A 23990-nucleotide genomic window follows, 5' to 3' on the forward strand; every position below is an offset into this window, starting at 1 on the left:
TTTGATTAAAAAGAGATTTAATTTTCAGAACTAAAAATGAGTGTTAAAATTGTCAAAAACTTTAAGAAATTGAAAATCATTAGTCGGACCTTTATCCAACTACAAGTTTCAAGTAGCTTTATTTAAAAAGGTACTTGAAACTATTACTCTTCTAGATATTAGGTTAGGTGCAGAATTGTCTATACTGTTTCATATTTAAAGGGTATTGGGAATTGAAAGGTATTGCAGGGTGTTGTAAACAAAATCGTTTGTAGAAAGATCACTAGGATAGTCGAGGGCCATAGAACCCATTAGGCCAGGGATGGCGAACCAATGGCATGCGACACAATATTCTGGGCACGCCACAGATTACAAAGTTTACTATGAAGCATATTAACAATTTAATGCCAAAGAAAAACTGTAAAAAACTAACAATAAATAACTAGCAAAAAAAAATTAACAGTCCTGCTTAAACTAACATCTTACAACCTAATATAAGTCGTTTGTCTTCTAATCTGCAACAACAGAAGTCACTAATGTTACTTTAGGTTGAATTACGCGTATAACTGAGACATTGCAAAATTTTTTTTTTCATAGTAAATAAAAGAGTTTTGAGTTGATAGTATTTAGTATTATTATTTTCCCAATAATCAAGAAGTCAAAATTATTTAACGGCACGTCTATGACCTCAGTAAACATTTTTTTGAAAAAAATGGCACGTTGGTGCATAAAGGTTAGTCACCCCTGCATTAGACAAACCTGTAAGAATTTTATTCGCAAAACTACTGAGTAGCATTTAAAGAGTATTATATCATAGGCTGTAAATGAAATTTGATCTAAAAAATATTTAAGGGCCATAAGATCAGTGCATGCATAAGTAGGCTAAGTGCCCAAAATCACTAATTTTCACTAGAAACATCTAGAACTAATTATAAGTTGTTTTTCAGGGTTTGAGAAAAAGTTTAGTTGGCTAATAGAACCAAAAGAAAAGAGAATTTGTGTTTTAAAAATAAATTCTTTCAATTTAAATGATATTTAAAAATAAAATTGCTTTTATCTTAGTCACCATAACTCTGATTAAACAGCAATGGTAGTGAATCTATATTATACTTATATATATATAAAACGCTAATACGTATGTATCAATAAAACCGATGATATTTCTTTTCTCGCGCTGGCAACAGTTTTCACTTTTAATTGATTGGATTCGGCACGTAGTGAGCATCATATGGCTAATCCATGTTATATAAAACGCTAATACATTTTAATTGATAGGCTTCGGCGCGCAAGAGCACGTAGTGAGCATCATATGTCTATCTATCTCCGATTGTCACCGAGAAAAAAACGGTTGGTTGTTTATGAGTACTGAAATAGTTCCTTTTCATTGGCAGAAATTAGAAGTGTTATGCTATTGCTATTTTATTTTGAATTGATCGCTTTACTATTCCAAGTTTTGTTATATTATCTTTACATCCGGCGTTCAGTGGCAGACTACTATTTCATATTGTTTTACAACACATGGCTTTAGCCCTTTTGTGGGAAAGACTGTAAAACAAAACTTACAACAGTTACTTTTCTCAACAACTGAAATTTAGAATAGTGTGATTAAGAAAAATATGTGAACTGTTTGCAATTTCAAATTAATATTGAAATGTACAGGTTTAGAATTTTCTACAGTGAAAAGTTTTCGGAACTTCAGTGTTCAAAAAAGTATACAAAAGCTAGACGTTAAGAACGTATCCAATGAGCGAGTAAAGCGAGCATCGGATTGCGAAGCAATCCGAAATGAACTGTGAAAGCAGTTTCGGGGGTTGGCGAGCAGGGGGCGAAGCCTCCTAGTATAAGTGAAATTGTCGAACAAATAGTTGTGCTATTGAAAACAATAATCTCCTTTCACAATTCATGTGAATAAGCAAAATGAATCTCTCATTCTTAGATGGGTGACAACTAAGAGAATTGTTTTTAATATATATTTTACTTTAAACATAATATATAACATGGTTATGTGAGATTAGAAAATGAGGTAAATGGTTTTATCAATGAAGTCACATTCAAATAGACAGAAATATGTTCCTTAAAAATGGGTCTTGAAAAGTGTAAAAATAGTATAAGGATAAAAATAACTTACTGAATACTTCTTAATAATTTTTAAGTGTTATGGAATTCAATTTTTGGAACTTCTGATAATTTATGAATTTTGATACTGAATGGAGGACTAAGCAGAAAATAAATCGTAAAATTAAGGAGTTAAGTCAATGGGAATAAAATAATTTTCTTATAATTAGCTGCCGTTTCATTTAGTAGATGAATGAATACTTAAACACACATTCCAACTGGCAAGATTATATTTTACAAAATAAAAATAAGCGAGCCTATTTTAAATCCACGTTAACTGTCAGATTTAAATAATAAAATAATTCATCGGGATGTTACAAACAAACATTTTAAGAAGTTGAAAGTTAGTACAAAAAATAAATGAATAAAAACAAAAAAGAAAAATTTTGTCATTTTAAAACTTAAAAGGAACTTTAGTTTCAAAAATTATGAAATTCATTCATTTAACTTAATGAATTGAGAACATCAATTGACTCTGTGAAATCATAAAAAAATATTTTGTATAATAAGACTAAAAATAGAAAAATATTGAGATATTTAATTAACAATAAAAACACAAATTGTGATATACATAACTTTCTATTTGATTAGTGATTATAATGTTTACATTCTATTATAAACAATACAAATCGAATAAATTTATATACATGGGCATCACAAGCTCATTTTAATAAGTTCTGAGCATTTATTTTGTCTTGATATAAATCTGTACATTTCAACAATAAGACAAAATATGTTATTTCTTTAATAAACTGACAACACAACAAAATACACTTTTGACAGATACAATTTCAAGAGATATTCTAACTTGGGGCATACAAAATATGACATTTATTAAAAAATGCATTAATATCATCAACAAACACACCAATAGTAAGTCTCAAGTTTATCTGAAAAGCTGCCAGAATTTTTTTATGAATAGAGGAGAAAAATAACTATAAAATACAAATTTCAGTAATAAATAGCAGCCATGTTTGTAAACACCAAGGAAGCATTTTATTTTAACCCTAAGTAACTAAATATTTGTCTTACACTACAGACTTATGCTAGATTTGGGAATTCAGGATGTTTCATTTAGTAATGCTTGAAAATATTCAAAGATTGTAATTGTTAAATTTTATAATTGATCTATATTTCAATGAAGTGTTAAGATTCATTCCCTTAAGCTGTGCTACTTTATTTTAAATACATAAAAGACAAAAAATGAGCAAATTTTTAATTCACAGTGTAAGTCAAATTATTAGTCATATAGTAACACTGATTTATGTTTAGTTATTTAGGGTCAAAAATACATTGTACAAGTAGAGAAAACAAAACTTTCAATAATAAATCTTAATTCACTAAATCTATAAACTTACTTTATAACTAACATCAAAATTCTATTTATTAGCAACAGGTTACGGTAGCTTTCATAAATGAGGCCACGTGAAAGTACCACATTAAAAGATTTCATCTTTTATGAGAAATTTATGTTTACTATTATTTTTATGCTTCAGATCCTAAAAGGTTGAATTATGTTAATTGGTCTTACTTGAAAAGTGATTATAATTTCTTAAAACTCTTTACAGCATAAGAAATTAGAAACTCATAAGGTAATACAATTTCATAAAGTAGCTTATTTTTAAAATTGCTATTTTACTGTAAAAACAATTGTTTTGGAACTTTATCAGGAGAAAACTAACTTACAATAGAATGGTTTAAATTGTTTTTACAATGTATTTTAAAAAACTTGCTAATCTTGATTTTATGTATGAATGATGAAGAAAATTAAATATGAATCACTGGGTAATGGTTTTAAAAATGTATACTGCACTATCTAAAATGTATAATTGCACTGTAGTTAATTTCTTTGTCACTTTGTCTTTAGAAGAGTCTACATTTTGATACTTATCAAATAATGAAAATTCTAAAAAAGAACTAAGTATTTTGGAACAAAATCCTATCCTATCAGTTCAAGCTCATACCAGCTCCACATTTAACATTTTCAACGAAGTTTCTAAAATAATGTCGGTAAACAGTGTAAAAATTGCACAAGAGTAATTTCTTTTAACAGAAAGTAAATTGAAAATTTGTAACAAAACTTAATATTAACACCTTGATTTGTATAATTTATTTCATATTACAAGAAAAATTAATATATGTATTAGCTGCAGTTAAAAAAAAAAAAAATTAGTTTTTGCGTTGATGTTTTATTATATAGGCATATAATTTTTTTATTTTTGTTGTAAATATTTGACATTCTAGTAAAAAGAAAGAGTGTTTTTTGGGTATTAATCTCTTCAAAGCTTGTAATAATTATTGAGGAACTAACTATACAAGTTTTTATATTTAACTTATACTGCTGAGAATGAGAAATAAAGGTTTTCAGAAAAACAACAGTAGATAAAGTACAGGGGAAGATTTTTAAATAAAAATTAAAGTTTCAGATCCTTGGTATTCATTCCGAACTATGTGTTTTGAGAAAAAATAATTCTGTCCTCAGAATAAATTTAAAAAAATAAAAATTCTGGTCCTTACAAATTATAATTTGTCGATGACTTCACGAATTTAAATTTGCAAATTGACTTTTACAAAGAGAAATAAGTATGCTTATTTTAATAAAAAACTTCAATGTTCAACTTCTAGTCAACGGAATCAAAACAAATTTTACAGCTATCTGAGTCCTTAAAATATGAGTATAAAAATATCACAAATAGTAACTTATAACTTGAAATTTTAAGATACCTAAGTTTAAAAACTTTAAAGTCACAAATGTTTTTTTAAAAATGTGTAAGCACAAAAATTTATGATAACATCGATTAGAATAATGGCTTTAATATTTAATTTAAAAAGCAATCAAATGACTTCTTTTCTATCAAATTACTCTCTTGTTTTTAAATTTTTTTGGGGGGGGGGGGAAACAAAATTTGAATACTATAACATGCTTTAAAATAATATTGTGTACATGGAATAGCAAATAAGATTTTGATGTATTTGCCATTATAGTAATATAAAGTGTAGACTTAATTAAATTTCAATGATAAATAGAGATAAAACTGGTCTGGTTTATAATGAAAATCAACTGAAACATAACCAAAACAATTCACTTTTTAAATCCCAGTTGGCCAAAACTATGCACAAAAATGAAGCAAATATGTTTTAAAATTTCTTTAATATTAATGTCATCTATATTACGTAATTTTACATCATTGATCATCTTGCCAAAATTGATAATGTACTGACTTTTAGAAAAATCTAATCAACCATTTGTATACACAAAGTACATTTAGAATAGTGAAAATCTCCTACAAACATCTAAGTTAGTAAATATCATTGTTTCCAAAATCAGCCCACTGATAATGAATGACGGAAAAACATTCACATATAAGTTAAAAAAATTTTATTTACACTTTTGGAAAGGGCAAGGTTTGTTCAAGTCCCAAATTTGATAAACAAACATATTTTAACAAGTTGTTTATAATCTTGATTTATAAATAAATCCCTTGTTTTAGATGGTATAAGAACAATATAATAATTATATTTATTGAAAAGTACTTTCATGGCTGACTTAGAAAATAATTTAAAACTTTGACTTTAAGTGAATTTCTTAATAGGAATAATGTGATGGAAACATATCAACCTCCAGTAACACATTTATGATATATTCAAACTGCTAAGTTCATAAAATTAAAAATTTGCAAATAGGCATGTGAAAATTATTGAAACGCAGAAAAATACGTATTGCAACATTAAAATAATAATAAAATACAGAACACACAATAAAAATTATTCTTGCAAAATATGAGAAAGTAGAAACTTAAGGCTAAGAGGAATGTCTATGGAACTGACACAGCCTAAGGTTGCAAAGTTTTAATTAATAATTAACCTTAAGTATAATGTCAAGAATTCTAATTAATCAAACGTAATTAAAACTACGTTTTCTTAATTTCATATTTAGACATTTAGCAAAGAAAAGGATTTTTTAATTTTTTTGAAAAATTGCCAGGCTGTGCCCTTGGTCCAATGATAAGAATGAAAAGTATACAACTGCAGAGTTTTTATAAATAAAAATAAGAAAGATAAACAGTACATGAAGTTACCAGCATTAGCTGGATTGGCAGAATCTAATTTTAAAATTTACAGCATTAAATATTATTTCAGAGAGGGAAAAAAAAATCTAAATTATCCTTTTATACTTACAAAAAAGGAACTTACTTAATGCTTTTCCTACATATCTAAAGTAATTTATTAAGAAAATATTCTTTAGTGTTTAAATATATGTATAAAAAATTTCTCAACAAAGACAAATTAACATAAGTTATACGTAACATCATAATTCTAAATCAATCATATAAATGTTATGTTACATATTTACAAGAATAACTGTGATAAAATTTTTTAGAAAATAATTTTTTTCTTGATACATTATGAAGTTTTCAATATAAATTACAAACTTTATAATTTGCACAAAAGCTGCCCCAGTTTTTAGTAATTTTTTCTTACCAGATGGCACGATGAAGTTTAGTATTGGTTAATACCAAATAACCTAACCATATGGAATTGAGGGAGTTTAGGTATTAGAGACAGAGCTAGAAATACAAAGTTCACACAAAAATGCATGGAATCGTACTTGGTGTAAAAACTGGTGAGGAAAAATCTAGAAGAAAAAAAAATACCAATCAAAATTAAAATTTTAAAAGTTTAACAAGAAAAATACTTAAATTTTTTATAATTATTAGGGGAAGTCAACCATTTTTGGGAACAGGTCACAAAAATCAAAATATAATATCATGAGGTAACATTTATTATCAGGAAGTTGACATTACGTTGTAATGAAGCAAGTAATAAAAATTAAAATAAATATTTAATGTAAAGATAAATTTTTATTTATTTGTACAAGATATTAACTGAATTATTACTACAATATATCATAACAAGATTAATAGCTATAGTTACAAAATTATCAATCAAAATATAACAAAAAATTTACAGGTATATAGAAAAAAATTAAAAGTTTTCATTTTATCTTCTAATATATAGAATAATATCTACATATCTTTCAATATCTAGAACTTCTAATGTGTAGAATACAAATAACATAAATGACCAGAAAATTGTCCAGCTATCACTGGAATTCTTCCCAATTTTCCCAATGCCGCTATGGAAACAGGAATAAAAACAACTCATTTAGATAAAAATTGAAAAAATGACAAGACTCTCCAAACTTAACTATAAAATAGTTAACTTCATATCTCTGTTTGAATGATTTATAACTATAAATAACCATCAGCCCAAGAGTCTAATTTTTGCAGAAATTCTCATGATAACCAGACAATAAAATAGCCAGTAAATATAATAATAAACACATAGTTTGTCCTAGGAATTAAAAAAGGCAGGGCGGTGCTTTGAAAAAAAAAAGGCACTATAAGTTTTGAAAGGGCACTCATGCAACACCCTAAAAATTTATCAAAATGTTTAATATTATGTAACAACTGAATTTGACGTTCAAAAATTTTTAAATTACCCTCATATACAATTTTAAGAGTATATTTCAAAAAATAATTCTCCCGCAATATCAGAAAAAAAGAAAAATTTGTATTTCATAAAAACAATTAAGGGGATCCTAAGAGATTTTCTTTGGGTGTAATTTTTTTCTCTCAAGAAAAGTAAACTAAAAAAAATTAACGATTGATAAACAACTTGAAAGCTTCCTTCTATAATTTAGACTGAAAATTATGAGAAAATGAAAACATTCAAAGGTGCATTTTTTCTTATCAAAGTAAATATTTGTAATTGTAATCAGAATCAAACCAATAAACACAGATAATTTTACCAGAGTGTAATAATTAATATAAATAGTGAATTAATTTTTAAAAAAATGGAATGTGAACAAAAAGGCAGTGTTTTTAAGGGATGGGTGGCTTATTTTTACAAAAAGGACAAAGACGGCATATTTTTAGGGATCAAAGGTAACAGACCTTCCTTCTAAAAATGCTTATGAAGAACACTGACAAACATTTAAATATTTGTGAGAGTACATTTTTACTGTGAAAAGTGACAAAAAAAGTTTTGATTAGGTGAATTAGTTAAGAAACCTTACTAAAAAGTTATGATTTAACTTACAGGACTATTGGCACAACTGTTAAGAACTTCCTTGTAGCAGTAAATTGTTCTCCATTATCTATTTGCTCCCAATGAGTGAGATATCTTACTTTCCCTTGGTCAGCAGATTCCCATGGTGTACCTTTTACTATGTGTAGAATAACAAACATTGCCTGAAAAAATTTCAATTAATTAGTAGATAAAGTTGAAATTTTAGAAAAATTTTATTAAGTGAAAAAAAATATGATGAAAATTAATTTTTTGGACAATTTATTAAAATAACATATAATTGAGTAAACATAGTGATGGTTGACTGTGTTGAAATTGGCTATATTAGTGTAAAATATCACCATTCTATTTTGTGTATAACATCATAGCAGGCTTGCAGACTTCCAAATTAATTTGCTATTTGTTTTGTTGAAATTTAACTTGAAACAACGCGTTATATTGTTGACAATGCAAGTATAATAATATTGGATGGCACGCTTTATCAAACCTAGGAGTAAAAATTAATCGAAAGTGGTAGCCCGGAAGTCTTACGATGAATTTTAACGCCTAGCGCCACCTGTATTTTGTTTTACGCGGTTAGCCATCCATTCATACTTCAAAAAGTATGTGGAAAGAGATTTTATTTGTGTTGTTTGATACTTTATTTTAATCTATATTCTTTTCATAATCTCATTAAATACAATTGACAAGTAGAAAATTTACCTGTTATTAAAGACTTACATGTAAATATACAAAATTAACTCTTAGTTAAGACAACTTGCAGGGAAATAAATAAGCTTGTATTATTAGTTGTAATAAATATATATTCTTACCAATTTTCCCTCTTAATATTACTTCAACCACGAAGTATCATTTTAAACTTAATAAAAAATAAAAATAAATAAATATTAAATTAATTGAGTACTCATATGCAGAAATTAAAAGGTTAAGGTGTAGTTTTCATCATTAAGCCTAAATATGAATTTAATGATTGATTGATTGAAAGTAGGGTGTAGTGTCACAAGGTCTAAATGAGTACATGGTGCGACAAACAATACGGTAAAATAGTTTAAAAGAATAAGTGCATATGAAATTTGATTGCAGCACAATTATAACTGATAAAACAGTAGTAGTAAGTGAATGAGACAAGATAAATGATCTAAATAAAATAAGATAATAGTATGAGTACAGATAAAAAGTATGAGTACAGTATAATATATACTTCGCACAGGCACGAAGTGAGTAAAATGTACGAAGGTGGTAAGATATTTACAAAAGTGTATAAAACAGTAGATGTGTTAAAACTTTTATATGCAGTTAAAAATACCAACGACACGTAAAAATGCAAAAATATTATGATGGCGAGTTTGAATTGAATTGAATGTAGGGTTTAGTGGCACAAGGCCCAAAAAAGGATATACTGCGCTAAACACACGGTTTTAAAAACAAATTAAAAGGCTAAGTAAAGCACATGTACAAAATCAGATAATATAGTGGAAATTCAAAAACAATCTTGTAAAGTTACATACATTAAAATCAATAAAATTTCATGGTAAATTTACTAAAATAGTAAAAAGTATAAAACAATTGTATACAACTTAAAATTCCAATAGCGCATAAAAATGCAAAGATGTTAGGATGGTGATTTTTATCTAACACATCTGTTATACATAAAATAGTGCTTCCAAGAAAGGTTAAGCGATGTTGGCAAGTGATTAAAATATGATGAATTGAAAGTAAAACGTTACAAGTATCGCATCAAGGAGGCGGTTCTCCAAACAGCAATGAGTCAGCCGAGTATGTCCGATACGTAGGCGGGTGAGCTTGACATCTGTTCCATGCAATTGCAATATAGGTCAAGGCTCTGGCATGGATTTAATAGTATGCAGTTTGTTCTCAATTTGTAAATCCCAGTGTTGCTGCCTCAAAGACATAGCAAAATTTCCTATATAATTCTTCATGTCAGAAACGGAGACTGATAGCGTTAATGGAAAACATGAATTTAAGGGTGAAGCATATTGATAAAAAAATAATCATTTTTTAAAAAAAAATATTGAAAAAAATACAGATATGAAAACATAAAAAGCATACGTAGAAACTGCAGCTAACAAAAATTTAATTTTTTCAATATTCTCCCTTTTTTTTTTAGAAATTATAAAATACTACAAAAACTTAATACAGAACTGCCTAAAAAATAATGGCTTAGAAGAGAAAAATTTAAACAATCAGACATTATAATTAGTACTAATAACTGAACCACATAAAAAGGCTAGTAATTGTGCTGCTATGAAATTTATTTTTACAATTTTCAGAAAAATTTTCTGAGTATAAAGTAAACTTACACCATTATGAAAGACATTTGTCAGTGTCCAAACCCAAGCTACACTGAGAAAAGGGAAGCTAAGTAAGATAAGATGAAGAAAAAGTACACCTATGAGATAAGACAACCACATGCCACGACTATTCAACCACAAACTATTGGGGTTTACCTCACTGTGTGTCCCTCCAAGCATCATTTTTACAGATTCTGAAAGATAAAAAAACAAGTATAATTCTCAAAAATATTTTCAGTCATAAGCAATTAAAAAAAAAAAAAAAAAAAACTAACTTCAATTTTCTAATAAAATAAACTTTACAATCACTTTCAGATGCACAGTTAATGATAATACAATGCAGGGGGTATTAAATTAGTAGATAGGAAGAAGATTTCCTCCAACCCATGTGAAAGAAATCTTTTTTAAAAGAAATATCAAATATTAAAACAATTTTTAAACAAATTTATAATAGCAATCTAGTGTAAATAATAATATTGGTAGTGATGCTTTGGTTAGGTAGCAATAGAGCTGCACAATGGGCTATTGAAGGTGGCCTGGGAAACATCCCAAAGGATAAGCTGTGATTGATTCTTTGCAAAGAGGCGCCAAGTCAAGCACTGTATGGTAGAACAGTTTAACGAGGACCATTACCCCACAGACTCAGTCCCTTTATAGGCTGATCAAAGCGGTCCTTCACCTGCTCAAGTGATGCTCTACATTGCTGCTCTACTGGGAACCATGTCTTTAAAATCAGTTTACTGTGAGACAAATAGTAGTATTGATTTCTAAGCTATTAAATATATCCTGTATTAAATATATCCATATTTATGTAAAAACTAAAAAGCAATATCCAGAAACCAAGAATTTTTTAATGACTTTTAAGAAATTAAAAAAACTCTAGTCCTTTCACCTTTTACGTTAGCTTTACCTTTTTGAATGAAGGGATATTTGTAGAGCAATGAAAGTTTACATGCTTAAGCATTTAGACTTATTACCAGCAATTATGATAATTTTAAAATAAAAATCAGCATTTTAAACAAAATTCTTTTATCAGTCATCTTAGTTATATATTTGCATGATATTAATTTCTATTAAATATTACTAAAAAATATTGTTAAAAACTAAAAAATATCAAACTGATAATTTAAAAAAAAAAAAAATTTTAAAATCAAGAAATGGATTTATTTAAAAAAAATATAAATGGTTTTTTATCATATCATGTGACACAATAAAGTTCATTTAAATATAAATAAATTGTAATGTCCAGGAATGAAATTATAAAGAAATATATAAAGACTTTTCTGAGCAATGTAAATACAAGTTAAGTTTTGAGTAAGAAATTTTATGTAAAGGATTTTTATGGGGACTAAAATGATTTAAAAATAAAAGAAACACATCATAGCTCAAAATAAGATTCAACAATCAGTTGTTCAGTTCAGTATATTTTTAATTTTAGGTTCAGTTAAATATACGAAATTCAATTGATGAAAATGTGCAATTCCCAACTCTCAAACCTTAGCAAAAACTGCAAAAAAAAAAAAAATTAAAATTACTTAGATTGATGATGAAATAGTCATAAACAAAAGACATAAAAAAGAACTATTAATAAAACACATAGTTTGAAAATCGCAAGTCATTATTATACTGTATTAAAATTGACATTTTTAAATCATTGTGGAAAAGTGCAAGAATAACTGATGAAAGAACGCTATTAAAATCCCTGCAATTACTGATGATATCAGCACAAAAAAGCGCACATTTAAAAAAGAAATATGAATTAATAGATATAAAAAATATCATGATTTTCAAAAATACACAGTAATGTGTAGCAATAAGTGCCCAAAAATGATAGAAATATGAATTAATGATATATGAATTAATGATATATGAATCAATAGATATAAAAAATATCACGATTTTCAAAACTACACAGTAATGCGTAGCAATAAGTGCCCAAAAATGATAGAAAAATAACTTGGGCTTACGATAAAATTGATGCAAATAGAGCACATCAAAAGTGACTACTAGATTGCAAGATTTGAAACTCATGAGTCCTTATTACAACATATTAGAAATAAACGGATTTGAATAAAAATATATGGCAAAAATGCTAGCTGAAAACACAATTGAAAAGTCATTTGGATTAATGATGAAATGGACGCTAATAAAGAGCTTTAAAAGTGATTACTTAATTTAGAAATTATGTCATAGGAATATCATAGTAATTATGTCATATTGATAATATTGGGATTTTTAAAATTTAAGTTCAAAGGCACAATTTTAGAGGAGATTTTCGTATTGTGATCTGTGGCACGATAATTGCAAAGTTTATGCAACTTCCGAGCAGTGGCCCATGAGAAACTAAAAAAAAATATCGCAGAAAGAGACCAACTTGAAGGGCATAATTCGTAGCCACCCTGGCAAATCTTTACATGTTTTTTTTTTAAAAATTTCCTGTTTAAAATAAATTTGGCACTTTGGCGATTGTAATTGGTGTGGCAGATCACAATACGGAAATATCCCTCCAATTGAAAAAAATTTTTTTTTTGAATTTTCCCCCAAAATTATAACAGTTTATTTTATTATGTTCAGGCACTGCCACAAGCCGCATATCAACAGAGTGCAGGTTGCATCCCTTTATTTTATGTACATGAGTACAATAAAACTTTATTTAATAATTATGCACAAAACTTTAGTAATATTTTGTCAATAGTCAGGGGTCTGTCCAGGCCAAATTTACTACCGTTTAGCGGTACCTTCACAAATTCAATTTTAGGTAAAACGGTAGTTTCACAAATTCAACTTTAGGAAAAACGGTATTTTCACAAAATACTTTTTCTTAAAATTTTATTTTTGTCTCCCTTAAGAAACGATAAATCTATATTTTTACCATGTTTTAGTGTTGACTTTTTAATATAATTTTTAATTTTTCACAAATTATGTCAAAATTTTCACAAAATAGGTACTTTTAAGAAAAACCTAGACAGACCCCTGATAGTGCTATATTAAAAAATTATATTACTACTACAACTCACATAGAGAATTCATAATTACAAATATATACTAATTTTTATAATCAAAAACTGTTAAGTATAAATTCTCAAACAAACTCTTAAAAAATATATTTAAATTTTAAAATTCTGAACTAAAATGAATAAGAAATTTATTTTAAAAAGAGTTCTAACTTCTAGGTTTACAATAAATACTTTCAAGCATCATTTTTAAAGAAAACTTTTAACTTACTGGCACTACAATAAATATAATTGATTTAAATTTAAGCTTTTCTTTTTACTCAGTATAATGTATTGGTTATTTTTTAGTTTCTTTCAATTTTTTTCTATTTCCAGGAAGAAATCGGTCTCCTTAAAAAAATTCTAACCTATATCAGAATTTTTTATGATAGAATTTACAATGTATCAAGTGTAGAAATTGTACTTTGGGTGCACAATACTCTCTTAATTAAAAAAAATATATTTCTGTAAAATAAGTGTACAAGATTTACATAGACATACAGTAATTAAAAATTTAAGTCTTAGAATAATTGCTTTAGTAAATCTTCTGAAGATAAAAAGTGAGTAATAAAAACCTGATGTAAATATTGACTTCTTCCCGATGTTGTTTACATTAGTGTAAACAACGACTGATGTAAACAATGAATTCAGATATATGATATATTTTAGAGAAGAGTGATAATCTTTCATTGAGTGTTTAAAATTTCTAATAAACAAGGGTTTTATGGCTTAGAGAAGTTTTAATTTCATGAAAATATACTTAGAAAGTCAAAATTAAATATATTTTAAATAAAATAATAACTCTTTTGGAAAATTTTGACAGGATAAAAGTAAGCCTTTTTTTAAAACTAAATCGGTTAAAATAAAAACAAATACGATAAGGCATAAGCAATTCTAATTAGTCATGAGTTTTTTTTAATTTAAAATGAGAAATTCAATTCTATTAACCAATGAATTAGATGAGGGAAAAAAGATAACAGTTTACATAAGTTAGATTATATTATTACATCTTTTTCAGATAAACTTGAATCACAAGTCACAGTAAGTTCAGAATCTAGCAAAAACTGCTTTAATACTGTCATAAAAATAATTCATTTAAAATTTTAATCGCAAGTTACATTGAAATAAAATTATAATATCAAAATTAGAACTTCCACAATTTGCAAATCCAAAAGCAGTCCAAAAGTTACTCTCATTTCATTATTTTCTGATCACAGTTAAAGTTAATTAGGATACCTCAATACAAGAAAAATAATAAAAGTTTATGTTTTTAGATTGAAAATATAAAATAATTTTTAGTTAGAAACATTTTCAATTGATCAAGTGGATGAATTTTTAATTAGATTCTTCCGGTTTAAGAAAAAAATTGGAATGAAATTTTTTAGTGAAATGAAGTGAGTTATTGAGTCGTCTGCTCTCTCACGCCGATTATATTTGTTTATGTCTTTGGTTGGTCTCTGATAGTGATTGGGATTTAAAATATGGAACTAAGCAAAAATATTCTCGATGGTGTTTCCACTGCAGGAAATTCTACGGAATTGACAGATGTCTTGTTTAATCATATGTTGCAGGATGTGTTCAATGTCGCTGTTGGAGAATCAATTTCAAAAGGCAAACATTTGCATTGTCATAAAACCTCCTAAAAATCTATTTTGTTCTTCTTGCTTTCTCTGGATTACCTTTAGTTTCTCTTCGAAATTTAACTGTGATTCATCTTTATCCTATGTTTAATAATTTTAAATGCTTCTTTTCACAGATGCACACATTAAGTTTGTCAGTTTTACCGAAAAGAATGCATACGATTGCCTTTTAAGCTTAGTGTTAGAAGCTGCTAAACATGATGCTGACTCATCTTCCCTGAGGTATTTTCTTTTCAATATCAAGCATATTATATGTTATGTATGTACAATTGTATTAAGCATTTTAATTTGAGACAATATATCTACAATATCCAACTAGATGATAATTTGTTTATATTTGGCAGTAAAATATGAGAATATTTCCATATCAGTGCTTGTTTGCGCTAACTGCAATTGCCAAGGCTCCAGACTTGAAAAATTTGCAGTTTAGTTTTGCAAAACTTTAAAAAAATACTTTATAGAAGTTTGCCCAGGAATGACTTTAAGTTATGCCCTACTAGTTGATTCACTGTTGTAATGTGTTTAATTCAGTGCCGAATAAAGCTTACGCGGAGCCCTAGGCTATTCAAATTTTTGGGCCCTTAGATTAAATTTTTTTTCTTGTATATTTTTTATTTATTCAAATATAAAAGTATTTATATATCATTTCATTCAAGGAAGCATCTTTAAAATAAATAATAATAAATTGAAAATTTTATTATTATTCATAAATGAATAATTGAACATTTTATAATCTTAACATATATATTTGAAATAAGTTTTTTTTTTAAATCATTGTTTTTCTTAATTGTTTTAAATTTATTTTCAAAAAATCCATTTTAAGGGGGCCCCTAATCATTGAGGGCCCCAGGCCATGGCCTAATGGGTAATAATTATTTTGGCACAGGTACCAATACGTAAATCTTGCTAAAATCTAATAACAAACACCATGTAATAAGCAATTGTTTTGGTAATACTTCATTAACACAGTGAAATGTTTCTATATGTCAGTTTGCTGTATAGTAAACCTAGTTTGTTTTAATCCTTTTGCTCTAAGTTTAACTCACATTTCATAGTTTTCTCTATTTTTTTAAGGCATGAGTTGTGATACATAGCTAAAACTCCTTAAAATATAGCAAATTGTTGTCTTTTATGATACAGCAACGCATTGCAGTTAATTTTTACAGAATGTGAAAAAATTTATATTCTGAAACAGAATCAACTAAAATATTGTGAAAGGTATGAAAACTATTTACTAAGTTTGAATACATAAAAAAAAAAACTGGCTATATATAAGGTTCAGGAGGCCCTAAAAACTCTATTACCTCAGTACCTAGATGAATAAATTAAGTGTTTATTACCACAATTGTTTAAGCATAGCTGGTGTCATTAATAGATTCATGAGTTTTTGTTACAAAATGCATAATGTACCAAATAACTATAAAGTTTATGAGCTTACATACTAGTAATATATATCTTATTTCTTTTAAGTGTTATTGAGTGTCAAAATTAGTCCAAAGTTTCTCATTTGCTCTTCATTATACCTGGAACATTTTCAGTTATTATCAATATGTTAGTGTGACAACTTGCAAATTGTTTTCATAAAGGTCAAATGGACTTATCTTTTTAGTAATTTTATAAAATCTCATTGATTGTTTTCAACAAAAGTAAGAAATAGCAGTCTCCTTATAAATAAAAAATTTTGCAGGTGAACTGTGTTTCAAATTGTTTTTAATTATAAGTTCGGGACCATTATTTTCTACATTCTTCGAAAATAATTGTTTGTTTTAATTCCTCCTAAATAAGCACTGATTATGACTTATGACTGGTTAAAACTATTTGGTATCAATTTGCACCAACTTTCCTGGTCAATGAGATTGTACGCATTATTATTATTTTTTTTTTTATCGTTATTGCAATACATAATTACACAAATAATGTTTTTATTTTTTATTTTTAAAAACTTGTTACTGTTTGAATTTTTATCTCTCTGTACATTTTTTTCCTAATAAAAGTTTATAATGAAGATTATGATATCATAAATTCATTTTAATACGTGTACTAATTGAAATGAATCTCTGTTACTATTATTAAAGGTATTTGATAACTCTAGGTTTTCAAAACATTTGTGTTAATAATAATAATTTTTTTTAAAAAATACTTTAAAGGGAGATTTTGGGGTGCATGTTAGCCACTCCTTGCTCAGGGAATCCAGGTTCTTTTGTGTGATTTAAAAATTCAGAATTTTAAAGTTCTGACACTGATTTATAAAAATTCTTAAATCTTTTTCTCTTCTCAATTTTAGTGTTCTACTGGAAGATTGCAGAGTAGAAGCAAATCGCATCTCTTTGTTTTTAAAAAAGTACCAGGTAATATTTTAATATCTGTTTTCTGAAAACCACTCATACCTTAATGCTTGTATGTTCAAAGATAGACTTACCCACCGGGACCTATCTTGGTGCGTCCTCCAACATGCTGGCTTTCTGTGACAAAAATTAAAAAGGAAAAAGAAATTTACTTTAATTTTGTTTTAAATCTTTGTTTTTTAGGAAAAAAAACTTAAAAACGAATGATTTGTAATAAAATTTTATTTTATCGTTTACCCTTCCCTAAAAGAAGCACTTTTTTGTTCTATCTGACCACTATGGGGGGCACAAAGAGGTTGAAGGTAACAGCATGATTGCCTGTAAGTTCCAACAACCACCTCACCTGCTTGAACAATTTTGTTCCATTTGGAACATTTTTTCTTCTTCGATGGAAACAAAATGTTCTGATAAAATTTTCTGCTTTTGGTTAAGGAAAAAAAGGTTATTTCTATCCTTATTTTCAAACCAATTCCCTATATTTCACTGCTATCAAATCATCCTTTGCTGAGGTGATATATGTGTCTTTTTGCTGACAGATGGAACAGTTTCCAATATCACTCCATCTTTATCTTATCTTTATTACATTTTATCTTTAATGCATAATATTACTCCATTCTACTTTTAATGAAAAGCGCTGTTGGATTCCCTTCTGAGCTTCAAATTTTCTCTCTGGTGGCATGGTTTGTCTTTAGGGTCCTTTTAAGAGCAAATATATACTAGTGTAATGCATAACGAGTTTATGATTGACTGTACAGATGTCGATTCTTAAGATGCCAGTCATTTTAATATTCTTCTACTATTTTGTATAAATTATCTGTTCACTCTGTTTTGTATAATTATCTCTGCCTATCTGACCATCTTGCGTTAAGGTTGCTATCATTTTTAAATGATTAATTTATTAGTCTCAAACAAAGTGAAAATTATTTATGTTTCATTAATGAAAGAAGTGGTTTGCTACTTATTCAAAAGTCTTAAAATATTTTAAATAGACTAGTCTTTTCCAATTTAAATCAAATTCTACAGATTTGAATAAAAATCTTGACAAGGGAAAATTGTGAAGTTAGACAACAAAAATATCCTTTTTCTAACAGTTTACTCGGTGCAGTGCTTATTGAACAACCACTATCAGTTATTCTGAAAGTACAGTTCTGAAAAAAGCGTGATTTAAAATTTGAAATTTTATAAATATTTCTTTAAGTAAAAAGCATAATTTTTTTTCACTGAGTTTTAGTGGATCAAGGTATTCATAATGAAAGTAAAAAATGAAATCTTGTTCATTAGGAATAGGTCCAATATGCAGCAATAATAACAGTAAATTAATAATATTTTCTAAAAAAATGTCTCCTTTTGCTCTAAAATCAACTTCTTTAGAAGTTAATTTTAGATTGCTAGAAAGCAACAAAAAAAGCAAAATTGTGGATTGATATTTGTTCATATAAAAACGAAACTTTACAAGTATTTAGAAATTTAAGCAAATTGAGATGTATATATCAGTTCTTCGAAAAAAGACATGAATTCTACTGCAAGTAATTTTCGCTAAACTAAATAGGGAGATTCCTTCCCTGCTCGCTATTGCTTTCCAACCCTTTCGGATCGCTTTGCTCACTGTCTCCACCTTGATCTTGAGCTTTTACTTTCCATTATATTATATATTAACTATATTAGAAGCTCCCCCCCCCAGATTGCTCTCGCTTTCCAAGCATACCCCTGTAACTGCTTACAAAGTTAATTTCATATTTATTCGAGATCTGTGGCTGATTTTCTACAAAGCGGAAAAAGAAGTCAAGATATCTCTTTAGGTGTACGCACAGGCCTGCATGTCCTTCCACGTGAGCAGTGGATGCTCATGTGTATAGAGATGACATTCTTGATGTTTCTGTGTGCCCTTATGCTGGCAACTGCTCTGGATCTTTCTTCTTGGATCCTTGCTACATTTGCAACTGCTTTGCAAGAAGAATAGCTCACACTTCCAACAAAACTGGTAGACCGCATAATTGAAAGCATCGCATGTGCTGTATTGCTGCTAGAGGTGATCATACTTCATACTGAAAGTGCTTTTTCTGTTTTAAACCTAAACATCTATTTTATTCATTTTATACTTGTGCTAATTTCTGCAACACCATAATTGTCTGGTCAATACTTTTTATGTTATTTTATACATTATTATTTGCATTATAATGTGCGCTAGTTTCATAAAATTCTATACGTAACTTTTTGAGTTATGGTTATGTTTGTGATTCTTCATTTGTTTATGATAACCAGTGTGTAACTGAACCCTTTTCATAATTATTTTTTGATTTATATATTAATTAATGGTACATTAACATTTTTAAAAAAAAATCTTTATTTGATATAATATTTGACCAGAAAAGCCTAACATTGTACTCAAGTTTTTTGATGGCCAGTGAGAGGAGCAGCTTCTCTTGATGAGGGAATGCTCGTACAGAGCATGCACTTAAAGATTTAAATGGATATCAACTTGCTAGAAGCTAGGTACGATCGAAAGAACTGATGTGTTCAGTAAGGTTCATTCGACACAAAAAAAAACGTGATAAATTTGCCGTAAAATTTTAACATGGAAAAAACAATTTCAGTATCTAAATATTTTAGTGGTGTACAAAAGTGTGCCGCAGAAGTAAACCTAATGATGGAGGGGTTCAAGTCGTGGTGGCTCAGGTGATAGAGCAGTTGCCTTCAATGAGGTGAAGCAAGTTCGTATCCCAGCAATGGCTGGTCGATACGAATTCCGCACCCGGTTCGCATTGACCACAGTATTGATGTAAAATATCCTCAATGGTAGATGGATCATGGGTTAAAGTCCCCTTGCTGTTAGGCTAACCGTGGAGGGTTTTCCTATCCATGTAAAGCAAATGCAGATTAGGTCCATCAAAAAGTCTTCCACGAAGGCAAATTTCTCCCAATACTTTCCCTTGTCTTCTGGATTGGGTTTAAAATTACAAGGCTGCGGAGTTGAACATCAGTAGTCATAAACCCAAAAAAGGGGTTGGCTGTTCAAAAGCGGTTATAAAATGTAAAAATGGAGAGTTTTGTGTTTAAAAATTAAATTGAAAAGAAGGATTATCTTGATTTAAACATTTATTACAAAAGCAAAAATAATGTTATCGAGGAACCAAAAGTTTAAGATGATCTAAAATAAATATCACGCATTTAGAAAATGCACTATTGCAAAATAAGGAAATGGTTAATCACTCATGAGTTTTCAGACAGCTCCCAGAAACCTATTTTGTTGAGGAGCATGTTTGAGAGTTAATCTATTTTGTGGCAGTAGTGTTCATAGAAGGAAACTTCGAAGATGTAAGTTTTAAATTCCTCTCTTATTACATTGGAGGCATCCTTAATCTTGAGCATGGAATTAGTAAACTGAATGGATCTAAGAAAACTACAAGACAATTATGGTTTTATTTCCTTTTTATTCTGAACTTAGTGAACGATATTGGAGTAAACCAAGAAAGGAAATTTTGATTTGGTATTCGAGATATCTAGGAGAAACTGTTACATCATCAAAGAAAAAGAAAAAAAAAAAGAAGTGGATAAATATTTTCTTCAAGAAAAAGAAAAACTCATTGAAGAAGGTTTACATTCTCAGAAAAAAAAATGATTAAACCGAAAAAGAAAGTCCTCTGATTTAAGACTGACCAATAAAATTAATCAAAATTAAGTATATACAATAAAATTGTCACAGGACTCTGTGGCAAACATTTATTGTGGAATGTTTTTAACTTTGCTGCTAAACATTATCCGTAATATAATTTCATTGTGTATTACTTCTTTTTTCATTATACCATGTACAAACTATATAATTTAAATTTATTTTATCATTACAAAACATGCCTTTAAAGCCATTAAATGAAGCGTGTAATTTTCATATGATGTACAAAGTATGTAACATAAATTCATTTAAATTCTAACGTAAAGGGTTAAGCAGTATAACTTTCATAATAGTTTTTTAGCTTTGCGTTAAATATGTTAAACCCAGACCTATTTATATATCTAAATGATTATTAAACCTAGAATACCAAACTCTCCTTGTTTATGCATTCTGTAACAAAGTTCATAGGTTATAGTATCCTTCTTAAATTTTAAAAATACTTTATTGAGGTTTGATTTATTAGAGAAATAAGTGCAATAAAATTGAAATGAAAAAAATAAGAATAATTTTAGCATATTGGCAGAGGAAAAATAAATCCTATTGGGAAATAACGATGGGAAAGTTTGATGAAAAACTGGAGTGAAAATATGGGTCAAGAACTTTCTAAGCCAGAGAACAACTAGTTGTTGATTGAAGGTGGAGTTTCAAAACTTTGACAAATTAATTTACTAATTATTTATTTTGAAAGGTTTCAAAATAAATACACGAAACTATTATATTTCAACACGAAAACGGCAGAACAACGAAAAATAGTAAAGAAAATTTTTTTAACGCTCTATAGCTGGGGTTTCCAACTGGCGGTCCGGGGGCCGCGTCCGACCCGCAAAGCCTTTTTTTGTGGCCCACGAACTAAAATATATTAGTTGTTATTTTTTTGCGGACAATTTTCGTAAAAAATCTACATGAGTTTAAAATACTTTTCTCGTTAATAAAAATCTAATCTCTTCGTTTCTGTGAAATTTAGCATACCAACGGTACAAAGAAATTTATTTCTCAGGTTTTGCATAAAAGAAAATATTTAATTCAAATACAAAAATAATCGTGCATGTTGCTCTTTTTTATTTCAAGTTTTTGTATTTTGTGAATATAATTTAGCGTGTGCATATCAGAAATTTTCTCGAAGAAATTCTCCGATTTAACTTTTTGAAACCACTCATTTTGGACAAAAATATTTACGCATACATTTGTAAATTTAAAATGTAAATATCTATTCTCTGGTGGTTGCAGCAGACAAACCTCAATTTTGTCATTGAACATTTTGTGTGCTACTATGTAAGTTTTAATACCAAACTTTTTAAAGTTTTATATCTGAACAATTAGATATCTGTTGCACATTAATTGTTTAATACATTGGTGCACATTACAGTTATTGTAGCCCAAATTTTTATTATTTATTTAATATTTTTTTAACTATTATTAATAACAATGAAATATTTTTGAAAATCTTCTTTTTATTTTAATTTGTAACTCAATACTTTTGTACAACTTGGTGAAAGACTGACAGTAATATTTAATGTTCCTTCAAACATAAAAGAGTCCTACATAAAATTTTGATAAAGTTGCGGCCTGCCATTTGATTTGTGTTTTTAATTGTGGACCCTGGCCTCATGTAAGTTAAAAACCCCTGCTCTACAGGATATAAAAATTTCATGACAAAAATTTTTGAACCTACTTAAGAAAAAAATTTAAAAAATGATTTTGTTCCCATACAATTTTTAAAAAAAGAAGGGGAAAAAAACGTTAAAGGATACATTTGATCCAGAAATATATAATTTTTAACTGTAGCATTTGGGCTATTGTGGGTGATTTTTTAAACTTCATTTATGATTAAAAGTATAGCTAGCAATTTTTACGCTTTTAAGGTTCTTATAGATATTTCCCAATGTTAGTAAAAATGTAATCAGAACTGATAAATTCACGTAATGTTTATTTTTTTAATAACCTTTAAAAATATAACAGCTAGTTTGAATTTGTAATATCTTGTTAAAATTAAAATCACAACAAATCAGGTACATTGAAACAAGAATAAAATCTAATGCAATACTTTCGATACATCTAGGAAAACTCTTAATTAAAAAAAAGTATGCTAAAGATTTTAAAGTATCTGTTTTTTTCATAACAAAACTCCAACCGATAAAAGTTCTTAGAAACTTATGTTATTTACCAGGACTTGATATATGAAGATAATACACCCGTTCTACTGAGATTAAAACATTTAGTAATAAAAAAAATAGTTTAATTAAAGTTAGATAGTCACTGAATTATCTTCACAATTTCATATGAAATTTTCAGACAATATAACAAGACATATTTTTAAATTGTTAGCCATTAAAAAGCCATTAAAAAGCACATTAAAAAGCACACTGAAAGCAAATTTCCAACTCTTTTCAAGACAAATAATTAATGCAATTTGAAACAATAAAATAATACATGGCTGAAAATATGTTCAATACTAAACGTTATTATGTTAAACTATGATAAATTTAACGTTTAAAACTAAATACATCGAAAAGTCTGATGACTTTTATGAACCAATGAACACTATAAATCAGTAAATTTTGTAGCATGATTTAACACAGAGCAAATCAATAAATATGGTTTTGGAGGAAAAGAACATATAATTTTTTTAAAAGTTTATAAACTATTTAGAAAAGGATTGATACATTAAAAATTAGTTTAATATAGGTTAAAATGAGAATACACATTTCAAAAATAATGTAAACATTTATGTTTATCCTCTTTCAACAAAGATAAAACGCATTTATCCGGTTCAAAATATAATTTAATAATATTTTAATCAAAAATACGTTTGTAAGTACAGATTAACTGTTCTATCTTATAAGAAA

The 23990-nt window shown here is 27.7% G+C and overlaps 2 protein-coding genes across 6 annotated transcripts in view; one reads left to right on the forward strand and one right to left on the reverse strand.

Annotated features, from left to right (window-relative positions):
- Positions 1-2614: 2614 nt before the first annotated feature.
- ORMDL (sphingolipid biosynthesis regulator orosomucoid 1-like) lies at positions 2615-14696 on the reverse strand. Of its 3 annotated transcripts, none has more exons than XM_087151661.1 (4): positions 14497-14696; positions 10506-10690; positions 8197-8348; positions 2615-6730 (listed from the first exon to the last, which is right to left on the reverse strand). In XM_087151661.1, exons 2-4 carry the CDS (start codon positions 10677-10679, stop codon positions 6595-6597), a joined length of 462 nt encoding a protein of 153 aa, XP_087007787.1. In that variant the 5' UTR covers positions 10680-10690; positions 14497-14696; the 3' UTR covers positions 2615-6594. The 3 variants fall into 3 exon arrangements, with proteins under 3 accessions (XP_087007787.1, XP_087007788.1, XP_087007789.1); XM_087151662.1 differs by having other exon boundaries at positions 4250-6730; positions 14475-14686; XM_087151663.1 differs by having other exon boundaries at positions 4250-6730; positions 14647-14676.
- A 177-nt stretch (positions 14697-14873) lies between these two features.
- LOC107443043 (COMM domain-containing protein 3) overlaps positions 14874-23990 on the forward strand; it is a 91897-nt gene continuing 82780 nt past the window's right edge. For 2 of the 3 annotated variants that reach the window (XR_015429192.1, XM_043044917.3), the window contains exons 1-3: positions 14874-15100; positions 15246-15351; positions 17414-17477. Coding sequence is in view for 1 of the 3 variants with exons in the window: in XM_043044917.3 (XP_042900851.2) it covers positions 14971-15100; positions 15246-15351; positions 17414-17477 (300 nt within the window). In the remaining 2 variants the exon portion in view is untranslated. The remainder of the gene's footprint in view (positions 15101-15245; positions 15352-17413; positions 17478-23990) is intronic. The other variant, XR_015429193.1, reaches the window with a different exon arrangement.

Source organism: Parasteatoda tepidariorum, chromosome 9 (assembly GCF_982258835.1).
Source record: "Parasteatoda tepidariorum strain Cologne lab strain chromosome 9, Ptep-v5.0, whole genome shotgun sequence".
NCBI classification, from domain to species: domain Eukaryota; kingdom Metazoa; phylum Arthropoda; class Arachnida; order Araneae; family Theridiidae; genus Parasteatoda; species Parasteatoda tepidariorum.

Coding starts and splice junctions, on each gene's coding strand:
- ORMDL (XM_087151661.1), bottom strand. CDS start 10,679: ATGATGCTTGGAGGGACACACAGTGAGGTAAACCCCAATAGTTTGTGG. Junction 8,349..10,505: donor CAAATGTCTTTCATAATGGT/GTAAGTTTACTT, acceptor AAATTTTTTCAG/GCAATGTTTGTTATTCTACA. Junction 6,731..8,196: donor ACAGTTGTGCCAATAGTCCT/GTAAGTTAAATC, acceptor TTTTTCTTCTAG/ATTTTTCCTCACCAGTTTTT.